The following is a 20,415-nucleotide window of genomic DNA, read 5'->3' on the forward strand; positions in this document are numbered from 1 at the left end:
GTGCGTGAAAGATTAAAAAAAAAAAAAAAGAAAAGAAAACTTGTATATGAGCAAGACAGTGTGTGTGTGTTCTGTCTGCAGCAGTTCATGTCTACCTCTCTTTGCTGCAGCCTAATTAATGTCATCTGTCTCACTTACTGTGACAATGCTTCTCTTCTATTGCCTCCTCCATTCTTTTCTCTCCTTTTTCTGTCCTTTATTCAACTCTTGCTCTTCTCCCTTTTATTTTTATCTTGTCTCCTCCCTTCTTCTCTCCTGTTTCCCTGTCTTGTCTCATCTTTTCTCACCCTGATTTATACAGTATATATGAGTGAATATATTCTCCGTCTTTCGGTACATTTTTTTTGTTACTTGTATGGACTTGAGACCAATACGATGAGCAAACATCACACAGAAACACAGGAAAAACTGTCAAACTCAGAGCAGGCACTGCCTGAACATACTCTCTGTCAGATTTTAGACCTTATAGTAGTGTGACAGACCAATCCTTTTTTTTTTTGCATAACTGGGGGTTTTCAACCACTATGTCATGGAAAATTAGGAAGATAAAAAATAATTAGTTCCTATCTGACTCACAAATACTAGATAAAGTTTTCATAAATCTATATCTATTTTTGACAAATTATTCCAACAGATTATTTTTGGCCCTCCCTAGACCCAGGGCTGGGGGACAACTGGACCCAGTGATCTTTGGCACCGACAGAAACAGAAAAAGATTAGACAGATAAAATCTTACCACACAAGGAGAGGAGTATGCCCTTTGAGCCACGGGCTTTTAAAATCTTGACAGTAACTAATATGAATGAAAAGATTGGCAAAGTAAATGTGATTGGAATTAGCTGATTAGTGAGAACAGTATTTCCTTTAAGTAGTGGCAGCAGTGTGGTGAACATGATGTCAGTGCTGTACTGATGAATGAATTAGTGCTTTGGAAATGTATATGCTGCTAAATTTATCAATAAGATAAATAAGATGTAATTGATGAATTGTTGAATTTGCATCAACAACAAACAGGTTAAACTCGGAGCAAATTAAAACAGGTGCAGGTTAGAAAGCAGGGAAACTTCTTTCTAAAAAAAAAAAAACGACACGCTAAACCTAATTTATGAGAATTTATGGCTGAAAAAATGTATGGTAACTGCTGAGGTATTGGCATTAGCATTGGCATTATTGCCCTGTATTATCTAAGAGTGGACATGTTCAGGTTGACCAAATGCAAGTCATATATACAGCATAACATTAAAAGTATGTTTGGATGAAACCATTCATATTTTATGATCTTTCTCCTCATCCCCTCTCACAGTCTGGTTCCAGTATAGCACCTCAGCAGGCAGACCCCTCCACCTCCTGCTCTGCCTCCTCCTCTACCTCCACCACTACCACCACGAAGGCGGAGGAGAAGAAGCTTTTATCTAAAGACTCCATCCTGTCTCTGTATGCCAGCAGCTCAGTGGGCAATCAGCCACAGAGCCAGCAACAGCCTGCTCCAGGACAAGGTAACACACACACACTCACACATACACACACACACACACAGAGCACCGCACACGCAGCATTTTTATTAACCCTTCGTTATCCAAGTTAAGTCAGCTGATTATCCCTACCAGCAACTCCACGCAGCAACATCTTGAAGTTCAAGCAAAAATGTGTTAATCTGAGATCTTTATTTTGATTAGTTTAATCACCACATCTGGAAACATACAGTAAGTCTCTGTCCTCTGTCAGTTTATTAGGACTTAGAGCACAATCTATTCAACTACGGTTTCTAACCTCAAAGCACAAAATCCTACTGGTTACACTTTTACTGTTGGCATCTGACTTCTTACGGCTACAGTATTTAATAAACCACATTAGGTAGTATCTTGCCTGACAATGTACCAGTCCACTGTGCATTGATTCTCAGCCTTTCATCTCCTCCAAGTGGCAACAGAAAGGTCGATCTCCATTTTGTCTCGCCTCATTTAGCTTTACTGCACCCGCATTGCAACCCATTGCTGCATGACCACTAGCCTTATCTTGATAGCCAGTGTTAAGATGTCATCAGACTGAATGAGTAGCGAATATTAAAGCTGCACTAATCAATATATTCTTATTAACAATGAAATCGATGACTGTGTGAAAGGAAGAAATGTTTGATTTTCATCATCATATCATCATTCTCATCGCTAAATTGTATTTTGGCATCTGGTTTTACAGGCAGCTCTGATAAACCTGCTGTATGTTACTGCCCAGCAACAAACAGCAGACACACAAAGTTAGACATTAGCTGGTCAACATAGTTCAGTTTAGTTTAGGAGTTGTTGGAGTCAAAAACAGAGCAAAAAAGGAGAGTAAATATTGAACTTACTTTTGTTGAGTGCCCAGAAACAAAGCTCTGAATGAACAGTAATTCAAGTCCGTGCTGGATGTGTAAATAGGCAACTGCTCATTAACATGCTCACCATATCATCTTTATTAGGGGATAAAATGTCAGATGCTGTGTTTATAGCTTTTGGCCCTCAAGGAGCCAAAAATAATTTAATGTAGGTTTAAAAGCAGCACCACTGCATATAAAGTCAATGGAGAGACAGAAACGGCTGCAAACAGGTCCTGAATTTGACCTGAGTGGTGCAAATGGAGGCAAAGCTTTGACTGCATGAGTAGAGAATGTTTCAAATGGAGTAAGTAATGTTGGTTGTTAGTGTAATGCTTTATGTCTCCATTTCATAAATGAATAGGAGTATGAGGAGAGAGCAGTATCACTGTAAAACTCCAAAATCAAGTGGAGTTTTGGTGAATTTTGAGACTGAGATGTTAAATGTAGCCTCACTGTGCAAACTGTACAGTGTTGGTGTGTGTGTTGCCAGCAAGCTACATCAGTTGTCTGTATAGTTGGTCTATTCTGTAAGCAGATTCCTACTACATAATAAGACTTTGAAGAATTAACTGACTACACAGATGTGAGCTATAGCTGCTTGAAAATACAATCTGAGCATACCTGTACAGATACATTGATGCATTATGTTTATGAGTTTGTATGTAATAATTTGTCATTTTGGTTGGGTAAGGTAATAGGTAAAACTTCTCAGAAGTTGTTTAGAAAATCAAAGACTAGAAAAATCTGATTAACCATAGTTTGTATAGAAGGTATACAGCATGTTTTTCTTTACCATGTGATATGGGTCCAGTTATGGGGAACATATTCTACTTTTTTTCATTGCAGTGTAGAAACAAGTTGTACACTGCAGTTATAAAAAAATAAATGGCAGTTACTGAGATGAAGATCCTCAACAGCTACCATTTATTTGAACTCCTGGACTGACAGGCCAAACACTTCATATGTTCTACGCGTATAATGTAAACAGACAGTATACACACAGTGTCTCATAAGCGAGGAAAAATACGCAGTATACTGTATAGACACGAGAGCGCACACTCAGACGTAGGTGTTTGTACACAAACAGAGACACACACCTCCACACTTTCGCAGACACACAGATGAGAGGAAAGATGCATCATGAAAATGGAGGAGAGCGAGGCAGATGAAAGGTCAGCATGCTGAAAAGCAGGCAGGTCCACTCCACACTGCATTTACTCCCAGTCCCAGTGCAGCAGTAAAAATAGAGAAGTGTCTGCAGATTCACACTCATCTCACAGTTATTATGAGTAAAGACTGAAGTGCCAAGACTGTTTATGTGTGTGTATGTGTCCATGTGGGTGGATGTTCAAACATACACATAACATCAACCTGAGCATGTTTAGAGTGTGTGGGAAAGCTTTAGTGCTACATGTTTTCTGAATGGTGGATAGTAGGCAGCAGATTTGAGCAGCAGGCAAATGTACATTATATTATACATTGATTATATTGCTGCATGATCACACTGATGTGTATAGAGGATTAGGAGTGGAAAGGAGGATGAAGGGCTTTCTGCTGCTGTATTGTCCTCTCTGAATCCAAATAAATGCTGATGGAGATCAAAGCCAAAAGAACCCTGCCAGGCTAATGCCCCAAATCACTCACTTCCATTGAGTGTGTACTGTATGTGTGTGTGTGTGTGTGTGTGTGTGTGTGCATGCATGGCTGTGGGTGCCTCTCTACGTTGTAACAGGATGGATGTAGCTCTAAGTGGAGCAAATAACAACATTTTCAAAATGTCAGAAAAGACTGATGTTGGAAAATATTACAAACAGTCCATGTTCATAATATGCCACTGAGTCTAGTCCATGAACACCCAGGGCCTTTATTGATTTCCACTTTTAATCCATACCAGTCTAGGATTTTAAAACTCTGAGACATGGCATGATGTGCTAGAGGAGGCTACAGTATATTTAAATATGAGAAGGCAGGCTCTGGTGTTTCCTTCACACAGTAAGCATAGCTGGCTAATATCAGTGCTTGTTTTTTGGTTTATTTTAAATCAGTTATCTCTCTTCCACTCCATTAAAATACTGATAAATCAGTGTTTTATATTTTGCCACTCATCATTTTCCCACAGTGTTCTCATGCAGTGCTGATGGGTGATATGTTTTCATGAAAATATGACATTCTGCAACTTTAGATGAATCTTTGAGGAGTGTTGCTGCTGCCCCAGTCATGTGAACTTCAAATCTGTTTTGTCTAATGTTTTCATTTTCATTTTTATTTATGTTAGTTATGTAATTAGTCTTGCATTTAATTCAAACCAACCTTAAAGTTAAAATCCTTAAGATCTCAGTGTCGGTTTATTTTGAACTCCTGACTGAAGTGCATTTTAGTAAAGCAGGTTTCCTTTGAAACATTATATGTACTGTCCACTCATAACAGCAAACATACCCTGAGCAGCTCCTCTGTCAGAAATGCAACAGAGGAGCTGGTGTGTATGTTTACAGAGCACCTGAACGAACTGTGGGCGAAGATGTCACAATCTTTTATAAAAACAAAAGTCAAGAGTTGGTCTTCATCATGTGGGCAACCATGATCTGACTTCATGCTGCACACTGCATGAGTGGTCTTCCACACAGCAGCAGGGCACTGTGAAAGGAGTGTGTTGCTTTCGTGACATGTTTGTCTACATCTAGCAACTCACTGTGCCTGTTTCTGAATTGTTGTAGTTCTTCCTTGTGATATCTAACACTGGTCCGCTATCAAAAATCACCATGAATGACAATATCTTGTTTTTTTATTGCATCAAGGGCTAACGAGAAAATGTTTCGCTAGTTGCAGAAACGTAATAGGAAACAGGAAGTTGTTGTTAAGGGACTAGGGATAGTTGAAAACGCAAGAAACCTGGCACAGAAACTGATATCTGACATGGGTCTAAGGACTTAATAGAAAACATTTGGTAGCAACATGTAGCATCCCAAGGCAAGGTTTTTCATTATTATTACTCTTTGTAGTTTTTTATTCTCGTTAATGTTTAGTTGAAAATATTATATGTCAGTAGTTGGAAAGTTAATATGATGTGCAGTACAAACCTAACTGTGGGTGTGTATAATGTTCTTCACTCCAGCAGGTATGTACATGGGCCAGCCTCAGATGCAGTTCACTCCACAGGGTTTCACCCCTGGAATGGGCGGAGCCGTCCCGCCCACCACCATGATGGGTGGAGGGGCCATGATGTCAGGCATGGCTCTGCCCAACGGAGGCTACATGGGCATGCAGCAGCAGGGCGTGATGCCAGCCAACCAAGGACAGAACATGTACAATATGCAGCAGGGACAACAGCAAGGACAGTGGAATATGAACCAGGTAACACACACAGGACAGACAGACACATGTGTCTAAAACACTCAGACAAGTGGTGATTAATTCATTTTATGGTGATGATTAAGTCATTTTAACATTTAGCTCGTTGTGGTTCCACTTCAGTTTCTCTGGGCATTAATCTTTTAGGAAGCACATTTAAATGTTTACTGTATTTCCAGTAACCTAAATAACATTAGCATAAATATAGTGTCTGGTTCCTCGATGGAACTGAAAAAGTTCAATTTTCCAGGTCCTAAAAGTTAATATATGGTCTTACACAAGCTCTCTAATTCTGTGCAAAGCCCAGTGCAGTAATGACCTCACCCCCCCCCAGCCTCTCTAAAAGCCCAGAAAGAGTAGCTTTAGACAAGTGTTCAGTCTTTTTTAGAACCAGGGTTATTGTATAGTAATAATGTATTTTTCATAATTCTGTCAAGTTACTTTCTTTTGTCCCTCGTTCCATGAAACGTGAACGTAAAAAGTGGTTGATAAAAGCCCACGTGATTGGTCCGTTACACAGCTCCTGGACCAGCTGGTGGTACTCACTGTGATTTTTCTTTCTGAGGGTCTAATTTACCCACATGGATCTCTATTATTCAGAAACAGCCTCTCATTCTCAATCACAGCCAGAGCAATAGGCTACTGGTGGAGGCACTTGAAATAACACGTACAGATGTGCGAGTTTACTTCACAACAAAATCACAGCGAAAAGCACTCCAGGTGATCAGGGCCTAAACACTTATACCTTGTATAATCATATGACTTGTGTCTGGATTCATTATGCAGAGGAAAGGCAAATCTACAAAGTTAGGTGACCATTAATATATTGGTTTACCTGTAAGTAAGTAGTAAGTAAGTAAGTAAGCAACAATCAAAGCTAAGACTATAAAGGAAAAAACATCTTTAGGTATTATCAAGAAATCCAGTAAGTGTACACCAGACAGCCACTGGTCATGGCAATTCTATTGAGTCTCCTGTGATTTTACTACAGATGTTTTGACCACACTTTATATTTCTCATATTTCTCAATAAGTTCCAAACAAGATACAGTCTTACATATTTACATCCCACACCTGGTGGTTATCCACTCATCATCAGCGAATTACAGGGATACACCTATACAATACATACCAATACAACATAATACAACAACATTTCTTTGCATATACATATTAAATTGACACCATGAAGCTCACAATAAAGGGAGCATGTGCAAAAATGTTCAGATGTCTCAGAAACCCAGCGTCAGCGTCTAACAGTAAACTGTTCACTCACTTCAAACCATTGAGAAGAGCACAGAGAAAACCCAAGAAATGCATTCATCTCTCATGTGAAATAACCAAAACTGTTGTAACTGTTGCAGATTATTTTGTGTTCATGTAGGACACCCTTGCTCAAAGTAAGAAGGTGATCAAAAGAGCAGGTTTACCGGAGGTACAAGAGCGTATCCAGACTTTAGAGACACACCTGGCTGGATGGCCAGAGCACCTCCAGATGTGATCTGGCTGATTCAGTACAATTCTGATTGCAATGTGATCAGTGTATTTACATCTGCATCAGCATGCATTTTTCCTTATTCAGAGAAGATATCCAGATACAGATCACATGTAAACACCAGGTGGAAAATGAGTCTCACATTATATACATTTTCTTTTATCCCAGTAAACCAAACACACTCACAAATATTTAGAGAGTAAGCTCAAGTCAGTTTTATTTATAAATTCACAAATCATAAATTTGCCTGAAAGGGCTTAAAGTGAAGCTATGCTGCCAATTAAGGAATTAATTAAACAAAATGTTAATTATCAAGCCCAAGTGCATTAAAGACAGTGTTAAAAAAAAAAAAGAACATGAGCAAAGTTAAGTAAAAGCTAACTGGATATTTAAATAGTCAACATCAAAGGATGAATGAAATCACATCTTATTAAGTATATGTATAGTACAGAGGATACAAAATGTTCATTTGTTAGCTTTAAGTAAACTGTTTGATAGGAGGCTACTGTGAAAGAGACATTACTTAAAACAGGCAGATCGACCCTGTATTTGACGGCCAACCTTACCTGAAGTGTATTTATATTCACTAAGAGCATCCCCTTCATAAGACTTTCACCTGCTGCTCAAACACACACACAGCTAATATTCAGTCTCTGCAGTGTATGTGTGTGAGCACATTGTGCAGTGAGATGTGATGGAATGGTGCGTTGATGAATGAACACTTGGTCGCACATACTATATAACCACACAGACTCAAACCTGCGCACACACACACACACACACACACTCACCCACAGCTCTCAGATGACCAGATAAGTGAGTAGCGCTGCACCAAAGCACATTCATAATAGATAAGACAGAATGGAAGGAGGCGAGTGGGGGGGTGGGGGTGGAGAGCAGGGGGTGAAGAGCTGGGAGGCGAACAGGGAAGTGGGGAGTGGTACAAGGGGGAAGGGAGGGCAGGGAGCAGGGGAAGCCAGGAAGCCTTTAAGAGCAGGAGTGAGGGTAAAAAGCGAGGGATGCAGGTATGGGAGTGGAGCCCTCTCCCTCCCCTCTGCCCACCAGTCTCACCTTAGGGATGAGGGAATATGCTGCTGTCTCTTTTTGCCAGCACTAACTCCCCTCCTCTCTTTCTCTTTCTTTTCTTACTCAGATGACCCAGCAGATGTCAGGCATGGCTGTGAGCGGTGGAGGGCCGACGTCAGGCACTTTAAGCCAGGCGGGCGCCCCCACGGCCGGATGGCCCGCAGCTCCACCGGCAGCTTCTGGCCAGACCCTCAGCACTCAGCTGTGGAAGTGATGAGGAAGGGGTGGTCCAGAGGATGAGTGGGGGGGTGGGGGGATATGGGGAAGTCACACAGCAACAAAAATTTGCCTCCAACCCACCCATCTCCTCACAGCTCTGAGTAAGAAACGCACAGCGGGGGGCAGTGTGATTGCCCTAAATCCCCCTCACAAACCCTTCTCACCCTCACCGCCGTTACTTTAAAGGCGTTTGATGACATCTCACTGGACGAAATGGGAAAAAAAGAGAGAAAGACTGGCAGCTGTCATGTCCTGTCTTTATTCAAATTTCCTCTTCTTCTTTGATTTCCTTTTGTTGTTGATGTCTGAAGAAAGAGACAAAAACAGCATAACAAAAAAGAAAGCTGCTGGACCAATAACTTCAAGTCCTGTCATAGTAATATTATATTACCAAATTGGATAGTTTGTGAATAGTCTTTCAATACGTACAATAGATATGGCTATCTTGTGGTTGGTTTATGCTACCCTGTCATCACCCCTCCCTCTGCTGTGTAAATTGTAACCCTTCCTTTCCTCTCTCTCTCCCTCCTCTCTGTAGGGCAAGCAGAGCCTCGTAGCAGATAATCGTCTGAGCAGTACTGTATCTATGTGAATATGATGTGAAACCCCCACTTTTTCAGAGCCATAGGAGAGAGGTTGATGCTTTGACTCTCAACAGCTTTGGTTTGAGTTTTATTCATCACATGGCACTCTGTGGGGGGAGGTGGGAGATCTGGTGATAAGCTTCTCCCTTTTACTTAAAAGCATCCTGTGAAATTTAGTGTTGCTAAACACCATATGGTTTGACTGACATGAGTATGACGCTGCTTATACAGTAGGTGTTATTTTGCACATCTTCACTAAGTCATTGTCCCACAATTTGATCATTTCTCACAAAGAATTCTAAAACATTCAGAGTATTAAGTCAGTCATTGTCTCATTGCCACCACTTTAGGTAGAGTTTTTGGTTCCCACAGCAGCCAGTAAAGGTCATATACACCAGTGGTTTCTAACCTCAGGGCTGGGTCACAAGATAAAACTCAAAGGTTGCAAGATCATCAGGAAAAAAGACCTACATGTGCAAGAAAGTTGAGCCAAAATAAACAAAATAACTGCACTACCTGCAGGGCTGCCATTGTTAAAAATATTCTTAAGTTTAGCCAATATAGCTAAGTACTGACAGCACCATATTCTCCAACTGAAAGAATAGTTCCACATTTTGGGAAATACCTGTCTTTACTGTTAATCGATACCATTTTCATATCTGTCTGCTATCGAATTGGTTACGGGAAGTGATTAGCCTAGCTTAGCATAAAGACTGGAGGCAGGGGGAAACACATAGCCTTGCTCTGTCCAAAGTATAAAAATATACCTACTAGCTCTAAGGCTCACTAATTAACCCATTATACCTTACTTGTACAATTAAACATCTGCACACAAAAGACACTCTGGACTCTTCCAGTTTTTTTGCCAAACTGAGTTAATTGTCTTCCGACTAGCTCCATACACAGACATCAGATACACATTCAGTTAAATAATCAGTTTCAGCACAGACTGAGACAGACCATTTAGTATTTCATCTGCTTTCACTGTTTGTGTTTCTTTTGTTTCATTAGCCTCATATCACCAAATAGCTAGCTACTGGACTACATGGCAAAGAAGGACAAACCAAAAAAATAACTGCTGTTCACTCCACTCCCATATCTTGAAAAGCACAAATCAGTGTGTAGAGTCTTTTTTAAGTCTGACCCTTTTGTAAATGCAACTGCTAGATTTGGTCCAGGATAAGAAGTGCTAGCTGGTCATCCAACAGCCACAACAGTCCTGAGATCTCCAGTATTCACATCACTGAAAGGTTGAGAACCACTGGTGTATATAGTCACTATAGTCACTGCTCTGAATGTGACAACACCGTCTGGCCAGTTACCCAGTATCAGTACTTTTATCAGGAGATGATTACATCCAACCCTGTTTCTCAAACTGCGAGCTGGTTAAAAACAACCCAAAACTCCAAATGTCAAGGATTTCCTTTAAGTTTCAATAATTGCTGGGTGGCCCCTGGGTCCCCTGGGTGTCTTTGTAGCCTTGCTGTGATGTTTTGAAGTGTTTTAAAACCAAACGAGCTGGGTTCAGTGGAACACGGGCTCTGACCCAGTTAAGACAGTTCCTTGTTGTTGAAATGAGCCGTTCCTGTCTGTGTTCCCCAGGGCAAATTAAAGTGCTACTGCAATCACAGCGGTTTGTCTTTTCTGCACTTTAAATAGCAGAGCAGGTACTGTATCTCTCACTGGGCTGTCATTTCGCCTCTAGGATCGTTGTCAGGGAACAGCAGAGATAAAGGAACTGTCAGTTCACTTCCAACTGCAGGGTAGGAAATCCTCCTAACTTTTTTATATTCTTCTCAAAACTGGACCAGTGTGACACCCAAAATGTTTCTCCTTCCATATATGATGCTATAATCGTATGTTCTGCCATCCACCATCTTTATTGTGGTGTTTTGTTGTGTGCAGTACAAGAGAAGCAGAGTTAGCAAATAAAGCAAATAAACCTGGACGACCAATCAGAGGGCTAGACTGGCAGGACAAGGACATTACGGAGGAACAGGACTGGACAGTGCCAGAGAAAGAGGACCTGTATGAAAACACTGGATGGGTCCCATCATCACTGTCCAGTCCTTGTTTATTGAGAGTCAGAACAGAGGAGCAAGAGAAATGAACAGAACACACGTATGCACACAGAGCTACGATCACACTGCCGAACGCCAACGCAGAGATTCATGTCCATACACAGGGTCCTTCTGTCATGCAATAACTGTAGCATTCTGTTACACGTGTGGTCAGTGTGAACGACACAGAAACATATTCAATAACTCTAATGTCCTCCAGGTTTATTTCCAATGTGTTTACATTTTCTGGTGCCTAGTACAGAGAAAAAAAAAAAAGTGGTTTCCGTGCATTTAAACAATAAATAGCAAGAATTTTTTTCTGTGTTCATCTTTGTCCAATGACTGTTTTAACTATATAAATACTGTTTTTTGGGAGTTTTGTTTGCTCCTTTTTTTTCTGTTCAAAGTTTTACAAGGGGGTCATTTGGAATAAAGGCTGTTGAATCATGTATTTAATTCTGGTTTTATTTCCTGTGTTCATCAAACACCAACACATGTTCAGTCCTCTCTAAACTTCAGTGTTAAGGCAATACTGCTGATAAATACACTGAAGAAAACGGTTCTTTAGACATTTGAGCTGTGAAATTAGCAGCCGATCTGATGGGCTGTTCTTTTTCATTCATTCTTTTTTTATTCCTCTGCTGGCAGGTGCTTTTTCTTGTGAGGCAAGTTGTCTTTGTTGTCAGGCCACATACTCTACATTATTGATGGCAGTTTGTCAGGAGAGATGTTGCTTGTTACTTCACGTGTGCCATTTCCAAACCTGATCACATACTTCACATACATACAGGATGAGAGGACAGCAGAGGTTGCTCCAGTTCATTATATATATGATCAGTTCAGGGTGATTTAAAGGAGACTTACACAGCATTTAGGCATCAATAAATCATTACCACATTAACTTTGAAACATCAATGTAATTAATGTCAACAAATATGACCAGAGCTGGGAAAAATGATACTGTTTCTGTTGGCGTCTGATTTGCAGGTTTGAGCCACCGTGAAGACATTAGGAGCAAATGAAGCTCTTTAGGCAAAAAGCTTATGTTGAAAGAAAAAAAAAAAAGATTCCCTTTCAAAATTGTAATTTGCTCAGTGAGGGTGATTTGGAGGGTAATGCAAGGTCTGGTTTGAAACAAACACTTCAATACTTTTGGAAGTACACTTACTTTCCCTCCTCTACGAATGAGATGAGAAAAACAATGACAATTTGTGTACATTGGATATTGAGCTGGAATCAGGACATGGTTAGCATAAAGATTGAGAGCAGGGGAAAACAGCTAGCTTAGCTCTCTCTGAAGTTAAAAAAAATACATCAACACCTTTAAAGCAAATAAACATATTGTGCCTAGATTGTTTAAAAATTTATGAACAAATTGTAATGTAAAATTTTACTGCGGAGTCGTGTTGGAGATATTTCTTGGTGAAGAGCAGTTGATCCATCTGTCCAGTACTTTTGTGTAGAATTTCTGTCATTTTTTGAAATTTCTGTTTTTGTTTGGATTTGGTGTTTATAGGTATATATATATATTTTTTATCTTAAGAGAGGGCCAAACTAGCTTTTTACCCTGCTTCTAAGCTAGATTCAGAACTTATTTCCACACAGCTTTGTTTTTGTGTAATTCTGTATAATATACAAAGTACACCCCCAGTGTTCAACACAAGGACATGTATGTCTTTTAGGATGGATAGAAATGCCACCACAGCCATGCCAGGTGTGTAGCCAGTTTTATGAAATACTTTGTTAAAACAATTATCAACCACTCTGTTAGCATTCTACCAGTGTTAGCTAATTTCAAATTTACTGCACCTTTCTGTGACATACAGTGCATATGGTCTGTCCAAAATCCGCTGCACATTTTTCAACATACCAGAGACAAATTTTGGACCAAAAAAAAAAAAAAAAAGCGAAAAGAGGAGGAGGAGTTTTGCAAACACATTGGAGATTATGGAGGTTCTCATAGGAATGAATGGTCTTTCACTTGACTTGAGTAAGTGCACCTTGGAAACAAGGTGCTATGCTAAACACTTCCTGACTCCAGCTCTGTGCCAATATTTTCATGTCACTCTCAAGAAAGAAAGCAAATAAGCATATTTCCCAAAGTGTTTAAAATTTCTTTAACTTTGAGAAAGACCAGCATCACAATACCACAACCACAAACTATAAGCTGGACCACAAGCCTTGTTTATGGCAATTAAATCAAGGTAACACGGTTAATTTGACAATGATATATTAAAAATGACATTAATGATTCACATGGCTATTTTACATTTCTAATTCAATTTCAGTTTGTTTCTTTTTTTACATTCGCAAGACATGGATGGAGGAAATGAACAGTCCAAATCATCCCAGTTTGTAAAACGAACATATTCACTGCCATCCATTTCTCACGAAGCACGTTTTGACAGACAGCCAGAAGTCTTGAATCATGCAACTCCTCAGAGTCTGTGTCCATCATGAACAGATTGTATTAAACCCATAAGGAGAGAAAGCAGGGTGCTGTCTTTAGTCCCAGCCAAAAGATAATGAGCAGCCACAATCAGCTTCTCTTTTTGGATCCTCTGCTCAACTCTTCCTCTCATACCTCAATAACCACAGTGTCCTTTCGATGTTTGGGCTCATTTGCAAGGTGTGGTTTCTCCGTGCGAGTGTGCCAAACCAGCACCTGAAAAAGAGAGGTAGAAGAATGAGGAAATCTGCTGACAGTGGAAAAGCTAGTCACTAAAAAAGAATGAACAGGGTGTTATGCTTGGATAAATACTGCACAGATGCAGGTGGATGGCAGAGCTTTACTGATACCGTGAAAGACCTCAGGATTAAGGTGATATTTTTTTGGACTGAAGCTGCTGATACCTGATATTTTGTGCCTAAGAATTTTTTGTGTGTGTCGGTGTAGAAAAATGTCTGACGAAGCCTTTTTCTTTAGAAAATCATGATGCCCTGAAACCAACACTGAAAAGGGTTGGTGCTGTTTACTTATAGCAAGTTTTTAGTGGCCATCTTTCCTTCCAATACTGATAAGACTGTGCGCAAACACTAAGGCACGTTAAAGGTATCTAGTGCAGGTTTTTGAACTCTAGTAGCGCTATGGAGCAATGTTTTTAGTGGGTGCGTGTCCCCATCTTGTTTGCACCTAATCTCACACACTATCTCACACTCGTGCAGATGGTTTCACACAATTCAGCTGACTGTTGGTGTCAGTTCCCCACCAACTGCAAGAAAGACTGCTAGCTAGAAAACCTGGATATAAAAATATGTATTTATTTTTTCAAATGGGATTTGCAAAATGATTTATAAAGAAGGAAATGATTTTAACTCCAAATGTGATCTCGGAGTTCTAGGAGTGCAGTTAAAAAAAATAGTCCAATGGTGAAAGGGACAAGACGATCAGACCATTTTAAACAAACCTGTAGGTCAGCTAAATTCATTTGGACAGGAAGACAGAGTAAAACTAAAGCTGCAAGCAGCAATGAATGGGTCTTTGCACTTACAGCCCATTGAAGGAGTGGCAGCCACAGGGTCTGTGTAGGTCATATCATATCAAAAATGTGCTCATAAGATGAAAATTCTAAAATGGTGACTTCCTGTCCAAATGAAATAAAAATATGTAGTGGAATGCTCTGATGAAGGATTATTACTGAGATTTTCTAAACAAAGTGGTTTAATCTTTAAACTGTTAGCTTCTTTACCATCTGTCTGATCATCTGACTGCTTGTGTTTCTTCTCCTGCTGGATCACTGCAGTAAAGGTCTTTACAGAAGCAAAGTATTGACAGAGCAGCTGGAGGCTGTGGCCAACGTGAACCATTCCAAACAGAGAGAACACCACCTCTAGCACCAGCAAACACACACACAATACAGCTGGACCCTACAGGACACAGTCTGACTAGTGTTCTGGATCAGATAAAAACCAAGGTCATATCATTAGAGGTGAACAGCAGTGACTGGCTACTGTCTGCTTTTTAATGAAATGCCCAAATGCTTGTCTAAAGCTCGTGGGCAGTTTTATTTCCCTCACTGAAAACACTTTTTGAAGTACAGGCTTCATTCCTTGATGATGTTCAGAGAATATCTGCCAAATAATAAAAAAAAAAAACACTGCTGTATTCTTTGAAACAGAGATTGCATTGTGTCCTCCTGCTGTTGAATTTGATGCTCACCAGTCTGCCAGGAGGGTTTCCACACACAAGAAACAGTCTGACACCTCCTGAAATGGATCAAATCAAAAGCGGCTCGCGACTCACTGCAGATGTTTGTCTTGTGTTTGCAGCCAATTTCACAGCAGCATATTGGTGAGAAAACACTGCAGTGGATGCAAAGATTGGTATTTTCCTGAAGAGAGGGATGAGTTTCATTCCTCTGGGATTCAAGTGAGGTTATTTAGAGTAAGAATTTTTTTTTTTTTTTTTTTTTTTTTAGCCCATAGCTAATGAGCCTATAATTCAGGTGTGTGACATTTTCGTGTCCAAAGCAACACATACGCACACACACACACACACACTCACAGAGACATGATTTATCGCTGGCTGTGAACACTGCCGTTGTTTCTGGGCTTCCTCAGGTAGAACATGTCACTTCCTGCACACTCTGCTGCTAATTGGCCCACTTTGCATATCTAACAAGGCTAATGTAGCAGCCACTAAAGCATCACTCTAGAGCTATGGGGAAAATTGTACTGCACATGTGCATGTGAGTGCGCACGTACCAATTATGCAGTCAGTGTGTGTGTCCTCCCAGTTTCCCTGGACACAGGCCTCTCCCTCCCAGTTTTCTCTCCATTTTCCTCATTCATTACATCCACTTTTTTCTTCTATGGCCTAGCACTTGTTTTTACCTCTCAGCCCCTTCTCCTGCTCTCTCTTTCTCCTCTTCCCTCAGGCAACTTGGAGACAAAAAGCTTTACCAGGTTAGAGCTTTTTATTCTTAATAACATGAGGGGAGAGAAGCCTTGTTTCTCCCCATCAGAGAAATTGTAGAGCAGCAGTGGAAGGATGATTGGGCAGTTACAGCTTACAGGTTTACCCTATAATAACATACATCTGGGATGGCTCAATTTCTAGCATAGTTGCACCTTGGGTCTTATGTTTGTAGCTTTTGCCATCATAAATGAAATGAACGACATCCTCTCCGGGCATTCCTGAGATATCACGTTCACAAGAGCATGAGGTCAGCGTGACCTAATCAGTTCATCTTTGAGTCTTTAAGTAAATGTTTGCACCAATTTGGTCATAGTAACCTTTATCTTTGACCTTTGACCTCCAAAATCTAATCAATTCACCCTTGAGTCCTAGTGAACGTTTGTGAAAAATGTTTAAAGAAATTGCCTTAAGGTATTGCTGAGATATTCACAAAAATGTGATGTACGAATGGTTGGACAACCCAAAGACATAATGTCTCTGGCTTTGCCTTGCAAGCGTGGAGGCATTATCTGAATTAACCTCTTAGCTTTTCATAGAAGCACCATGACTGAATAGAATTGTGTCACTTCTACAAACTAGCATAAGGTTTGGCTCTGTTGGTCATTTTTGAATTAATCTGAACAAATAGTATTTTAGTTCTAATTCATTCAAACTTTATTTTTCTGTAAAATTGACAGCTCCTGATAGAAATGATGTCCAAAAAGACAAATGAGACCCAACTAAACAAAACCAATCACATTACTAGGTCTAGTAGTAGCAGTTGTGGAGCTTTTAATCATATCACACAATCTTCCTGAGCAGATGGAGTTTCCCCGGTTGTTATGGAATTCAATTTGTTCTTCCGAGCTCTTTAAGGACTGTTTTTGTCAACTACTCCATCTCTGTGGTAAAGAACAAACTTTTGTGACAAAGTTGTGACAAACCAGAATTATCCCTTAATGGGACAGACAGAACAAAATGCATGAAATCCATTTGTAAATGCACTCAAGATTCACTGAGGATCAGATCACCCGAACCAGACCCAGTAGTGGTCAGAAATGCATTTGGCCACATTAATCAAGTAAAAATTTAGTTTTGTAGAAACCTGAGATCCAATGCAGATAAAACAGACAGTGGTATAATCTTTCACTCCATGGCACAGCAGACCTCCCTGTGTCCCTGTTCTTTCTTCTGTGTCATTCTGTCTGTCTTTTTAATCTCCACCTTCAATCAATCCATCTACCTATCCCCTTTTCTCTATATGGGCTTTTACTCTCCCTCCTCTCTTCCCTCTTCTCTATCTCCTTTTCCTCCTGTGCTATCATCTGTCTCCATCTGTTCCTGCCTCCCCCCTCCTTTCTTGACCTGTCACTGCTGTCTGTTGCCATTACTCTCCTGCTCTAACTACATTACAGCTCCTGTCAGACGTCTCCACATACTGACCCGGCCATCAGATGAGCATTTCTGGCCTCCATTGTCAAGAGTGGGATTCAGGTTCTGTGATCTGATCTTAGATCCTTTCCCCAAAGTGGATGGAGCTTGGAGTCACAGCTGCTGAAGAGGTTATATAAAATCATTTCAATCACAACTGTTCAGACCAGCCAAGCTCAGGTAAATGCTTTTATACACTGAGTAGCCACAGCATTAAAACCACTGATAGGTTAAGTATAAATAGGTTTAGGTGAAGTTATGTATAAATAACACTGATCCTCTCAGTACAATACAATGTTCTGCTGGGAAACCTTGGATCCTAACAAATACCACCCAAACCTTGCTGCAGACCCCCCTGCCCATGACAACAGCATATCCCAACGGCAGTGGCCAACCCCAGCAGGACAATGCTCCCCACAACGCCACAAAATGCTCAGAAATGGTTTGAGGACCACAAGGAACCCGAAGGTTGTTGACCTGGTCTCCACACTTCCCAGATCCCACTGTAATCAATCATCTGTGGGATGTGACGCAACTCACAGCAGCACACCTCACTCATTAATGTGCTGTTTATTCAGCAACCACAAAAACCACAAACTCTAACTTCTACGTTGTTGTTGTTTTTGTATGGCTTAAACAAACAAAATACAAAGTGATATGAGTGAGCTTTTGCTGACAGGCCAATTTTTGGACAGAACCAGGGTACCTGTTTCCCTCTGCTTGTGTGTTATGAGTGATGATGTCGCAGTTGTCTAAAGAGCTTAGTTAAGAGTTATAGTGTCACTGCAGATGCAGGACTTACGACCAGTGATGTCATAAGTGACTGTGTAGGAAGTGTACTTTATGAATCATGTCATATCCTCTAACTGCACAACAGAGGCTTTGTGAGTAATGATGTCACATCCTGCTGATTTTGTAACTGTGACGTGATAAATGCTGATATCACATCCTCTTGTCTGTGCAGTGCTGGGTGATGACTGATGATGTCATAGCCTGCTAATGGCCTGTATTAATATCAGCAGCAGGGCACCTCCATTAGTGTAATGGGGCTGATAATGATGATAGTTTCAACACAGAGCTATCTGCAGCAGCAGCAGCAGCAGACAGCTGTAAGTGATGATCCAGCAGCTCCAGGGGTCTTTATCCTATTCCCTGCAGGAAGCATTTACCCATATCCCACCAGGGACTTACAGTGCAATGATGTGACCTGTACACATATGGTGATCCAGTAAATTTCGGTTTTACATTTGTCGATCCCTGGCGAGGCATCTCCACAGAGAGTGAAAATACTGAGTCTGTGGTGTAATGGAAGCACAGAAGCAGCTACCAGAATAAGTGATTCAGTTTACTCACTCTACTGGCCTAAATATTTATCAACAAAACTAAAAACCAAAACCCTGGTGCACTCTAGATGCTGCTATTTCTGTCACACTCCACAACACAAAATTACTGGACTGAGTTGGCAACTTCAGTGTTGTTTGAGCCTTATCATCAGCGGGGGTGTAACTAAGCCCTGACCATGTTCTGCCCCACTGAACTCCCTTCTCCTTTTAATACATCCATTGTTGTGTACAGATAACTAATTCAGTGACTTAACACATGCATTTGTGGTGGTTATTAGGGTAATCAGTAATGAAGTGTTGTAAGCAGAGCAAATATTATATTAGCAAATATTACAGAATATGTGTGCGATAATGTATGTGCTGAAACCTCAGTAAAGAGCATTCCAACAGCATTCCATTTGTGTTTGTGACAAAAGAGAACAGCAGAAAAAAGCTTGTAGTTTAAATTTGCCTCTTAAAGGTACTATATGGAAGAATGTACATGTAATAACTGCTTTTTTATTGCCGATGTATGAAAGGATTGTGACGTGACATAAGGAATGATTAATTCCCTGACTTCTCTGACTGGCTTCTATGTAAAGAATGAGTTTTCAGGTTGCTCACTCCCAAGTGCCTTGCCACAATCAAAGTCTCTCTTCTGCACCACTACAGCACCAGCAATGTACCATCATTAGCTTCGGAATGAGGTCCAGTGCCGTTACAAAACGACCGGCCCTCTGCACAAGAAATACTCCAACACAAGAGCAGGAACAAAAAACAGAAAGGGAAGCCCTTTTGGCCAAACTTGAATTTAACTGATGCTGGGGGAAACTAGGGTTAACATTGGCAGAGCATTTGACTTATCTGATTAATGGAGGGGACCTTTGTTTGGCTTTGGGGATCAAAACAGACACTGAGCTGGCTCTCTTCCTATTGAACAGGTGAGCTAACATTACTGCAAAGCCTGTGAAATTTATTGTGATTACTGTGCTTTTAGCTGGTTAATGCTTTCTAAGATTAGCTTGCCTGCTAATCAGGACAAATTGGTAGCAAACTACTGTGTTGCGTGGATAATGTCTGCTAATTCATCCAAACTCCCAGGGCTGATCTGGCAGGTAAATTGGCAAGCTTGCCATTTGATAATTACTTCATCAGCTAACAAACCAATGCCAGACCCCTGCAGTGCAGCTAAGTTACAGCTACCGGGCTAACTGTTGCTTATGTGCTTGGTAGCATTATCACAATGGTCAGACTGCGACTCGTGCACCCCCAGCAACAGTGAGGGCTGGTGAAGAGACTGCCAGGGTCGGTAAGAGCTTTATGGATGCTCGCAGCTGCCTATTTACAGAGTGTAAGAATGTAAGCATTGTTCATTTTAAAATGGGAGGAAAAAAAACAAAACTTTTAATCCCAGGCTTTGCCAATGTTGGGCCTGAATAGTTCATTCATCTGTTCCCACAGTATGATACTCCTGACGATCCTTAGAGGCAAAAACGTTCTCATCAAATTTTAAGCCTGTAAATGAATCCCACTTTTAGCCTTGGCTCCTGTTTGGAACAACAGGGGTCGTGACACTTTTAGCTTACCCATTCCTTGAAAGGTAAAAACATAATAGAAC

The 20,415-nt window shown here is 40.6% G+C and overlaps 2 protein-coding genes across 6 annotated transcripts in view; one reads left to right on the plus strand and one right to left on the minus strand.

The window, feature by feature from the left end:
- Positions 1 to 11,603, plus strand: part of smap1 (small ArfGAP 1) — a 93,147-nt gene extending 81,544 nt beyond the window's left edge. For 4 of the 5 annotated variants that reach the window (XM_051076695.1, XM_051076697.1, XM_018694644.2 and 1 more), the window contains exons 9-11: positions 1,304 to 1,496; positions 5,469 to 5,707; positions 8,352 to 11,603. In XM_051076695.1, coding sequence (XP_050932652.1) covers positions 1,304 to 1,496; positions 5,469 to 5,707; positions 8,352 to 8,498 — 579 coding nt within the window. In that variant the 3' untranslated portion in view covers positions 8,499 to 11,603. The remainder of the gene's footprint in view (positions 1 to 1,303; positions 1,497 to 5,468; positions 5,708 to 8,351) is intronic. The other variant, XM_051076696.1, reaches the window with a different exon arrangement.
- b3gat2 (beta-1,3-glucuronyltransferase 2 (glucuronosyltransferase S)) overlaps positions 11,355 to 20,415 on the minus strand; it is a 48,326-nt gene continuing 39,265 nt past the window's right edge. The window contains 1 exon segment of the mRNA XM_018694648.2: positions 11,355 to 13,812. Coding sequence (XP_018550164.1) covers positions 13,726 to 13,812 — 87 coding nt within the window. The 3' untranslated portion in view covers positions 11,355 to 13,725.

The sequence above is a fragment of the Lates calcarifer genome, linkage group LG16_LG22 (genome assembly GCF_001640805.2).
Source record: "Lates calcarifer isolate ASB-BC8 linkage group LG16_LG22, TLL_Latcal_v3, whole genome shotgun sequence".
Lineage (NCBI taxonomy): Eukaryota > Metazoa > Chordata > Actinopteri > Centropomidae > Lates > Lates calcarifer.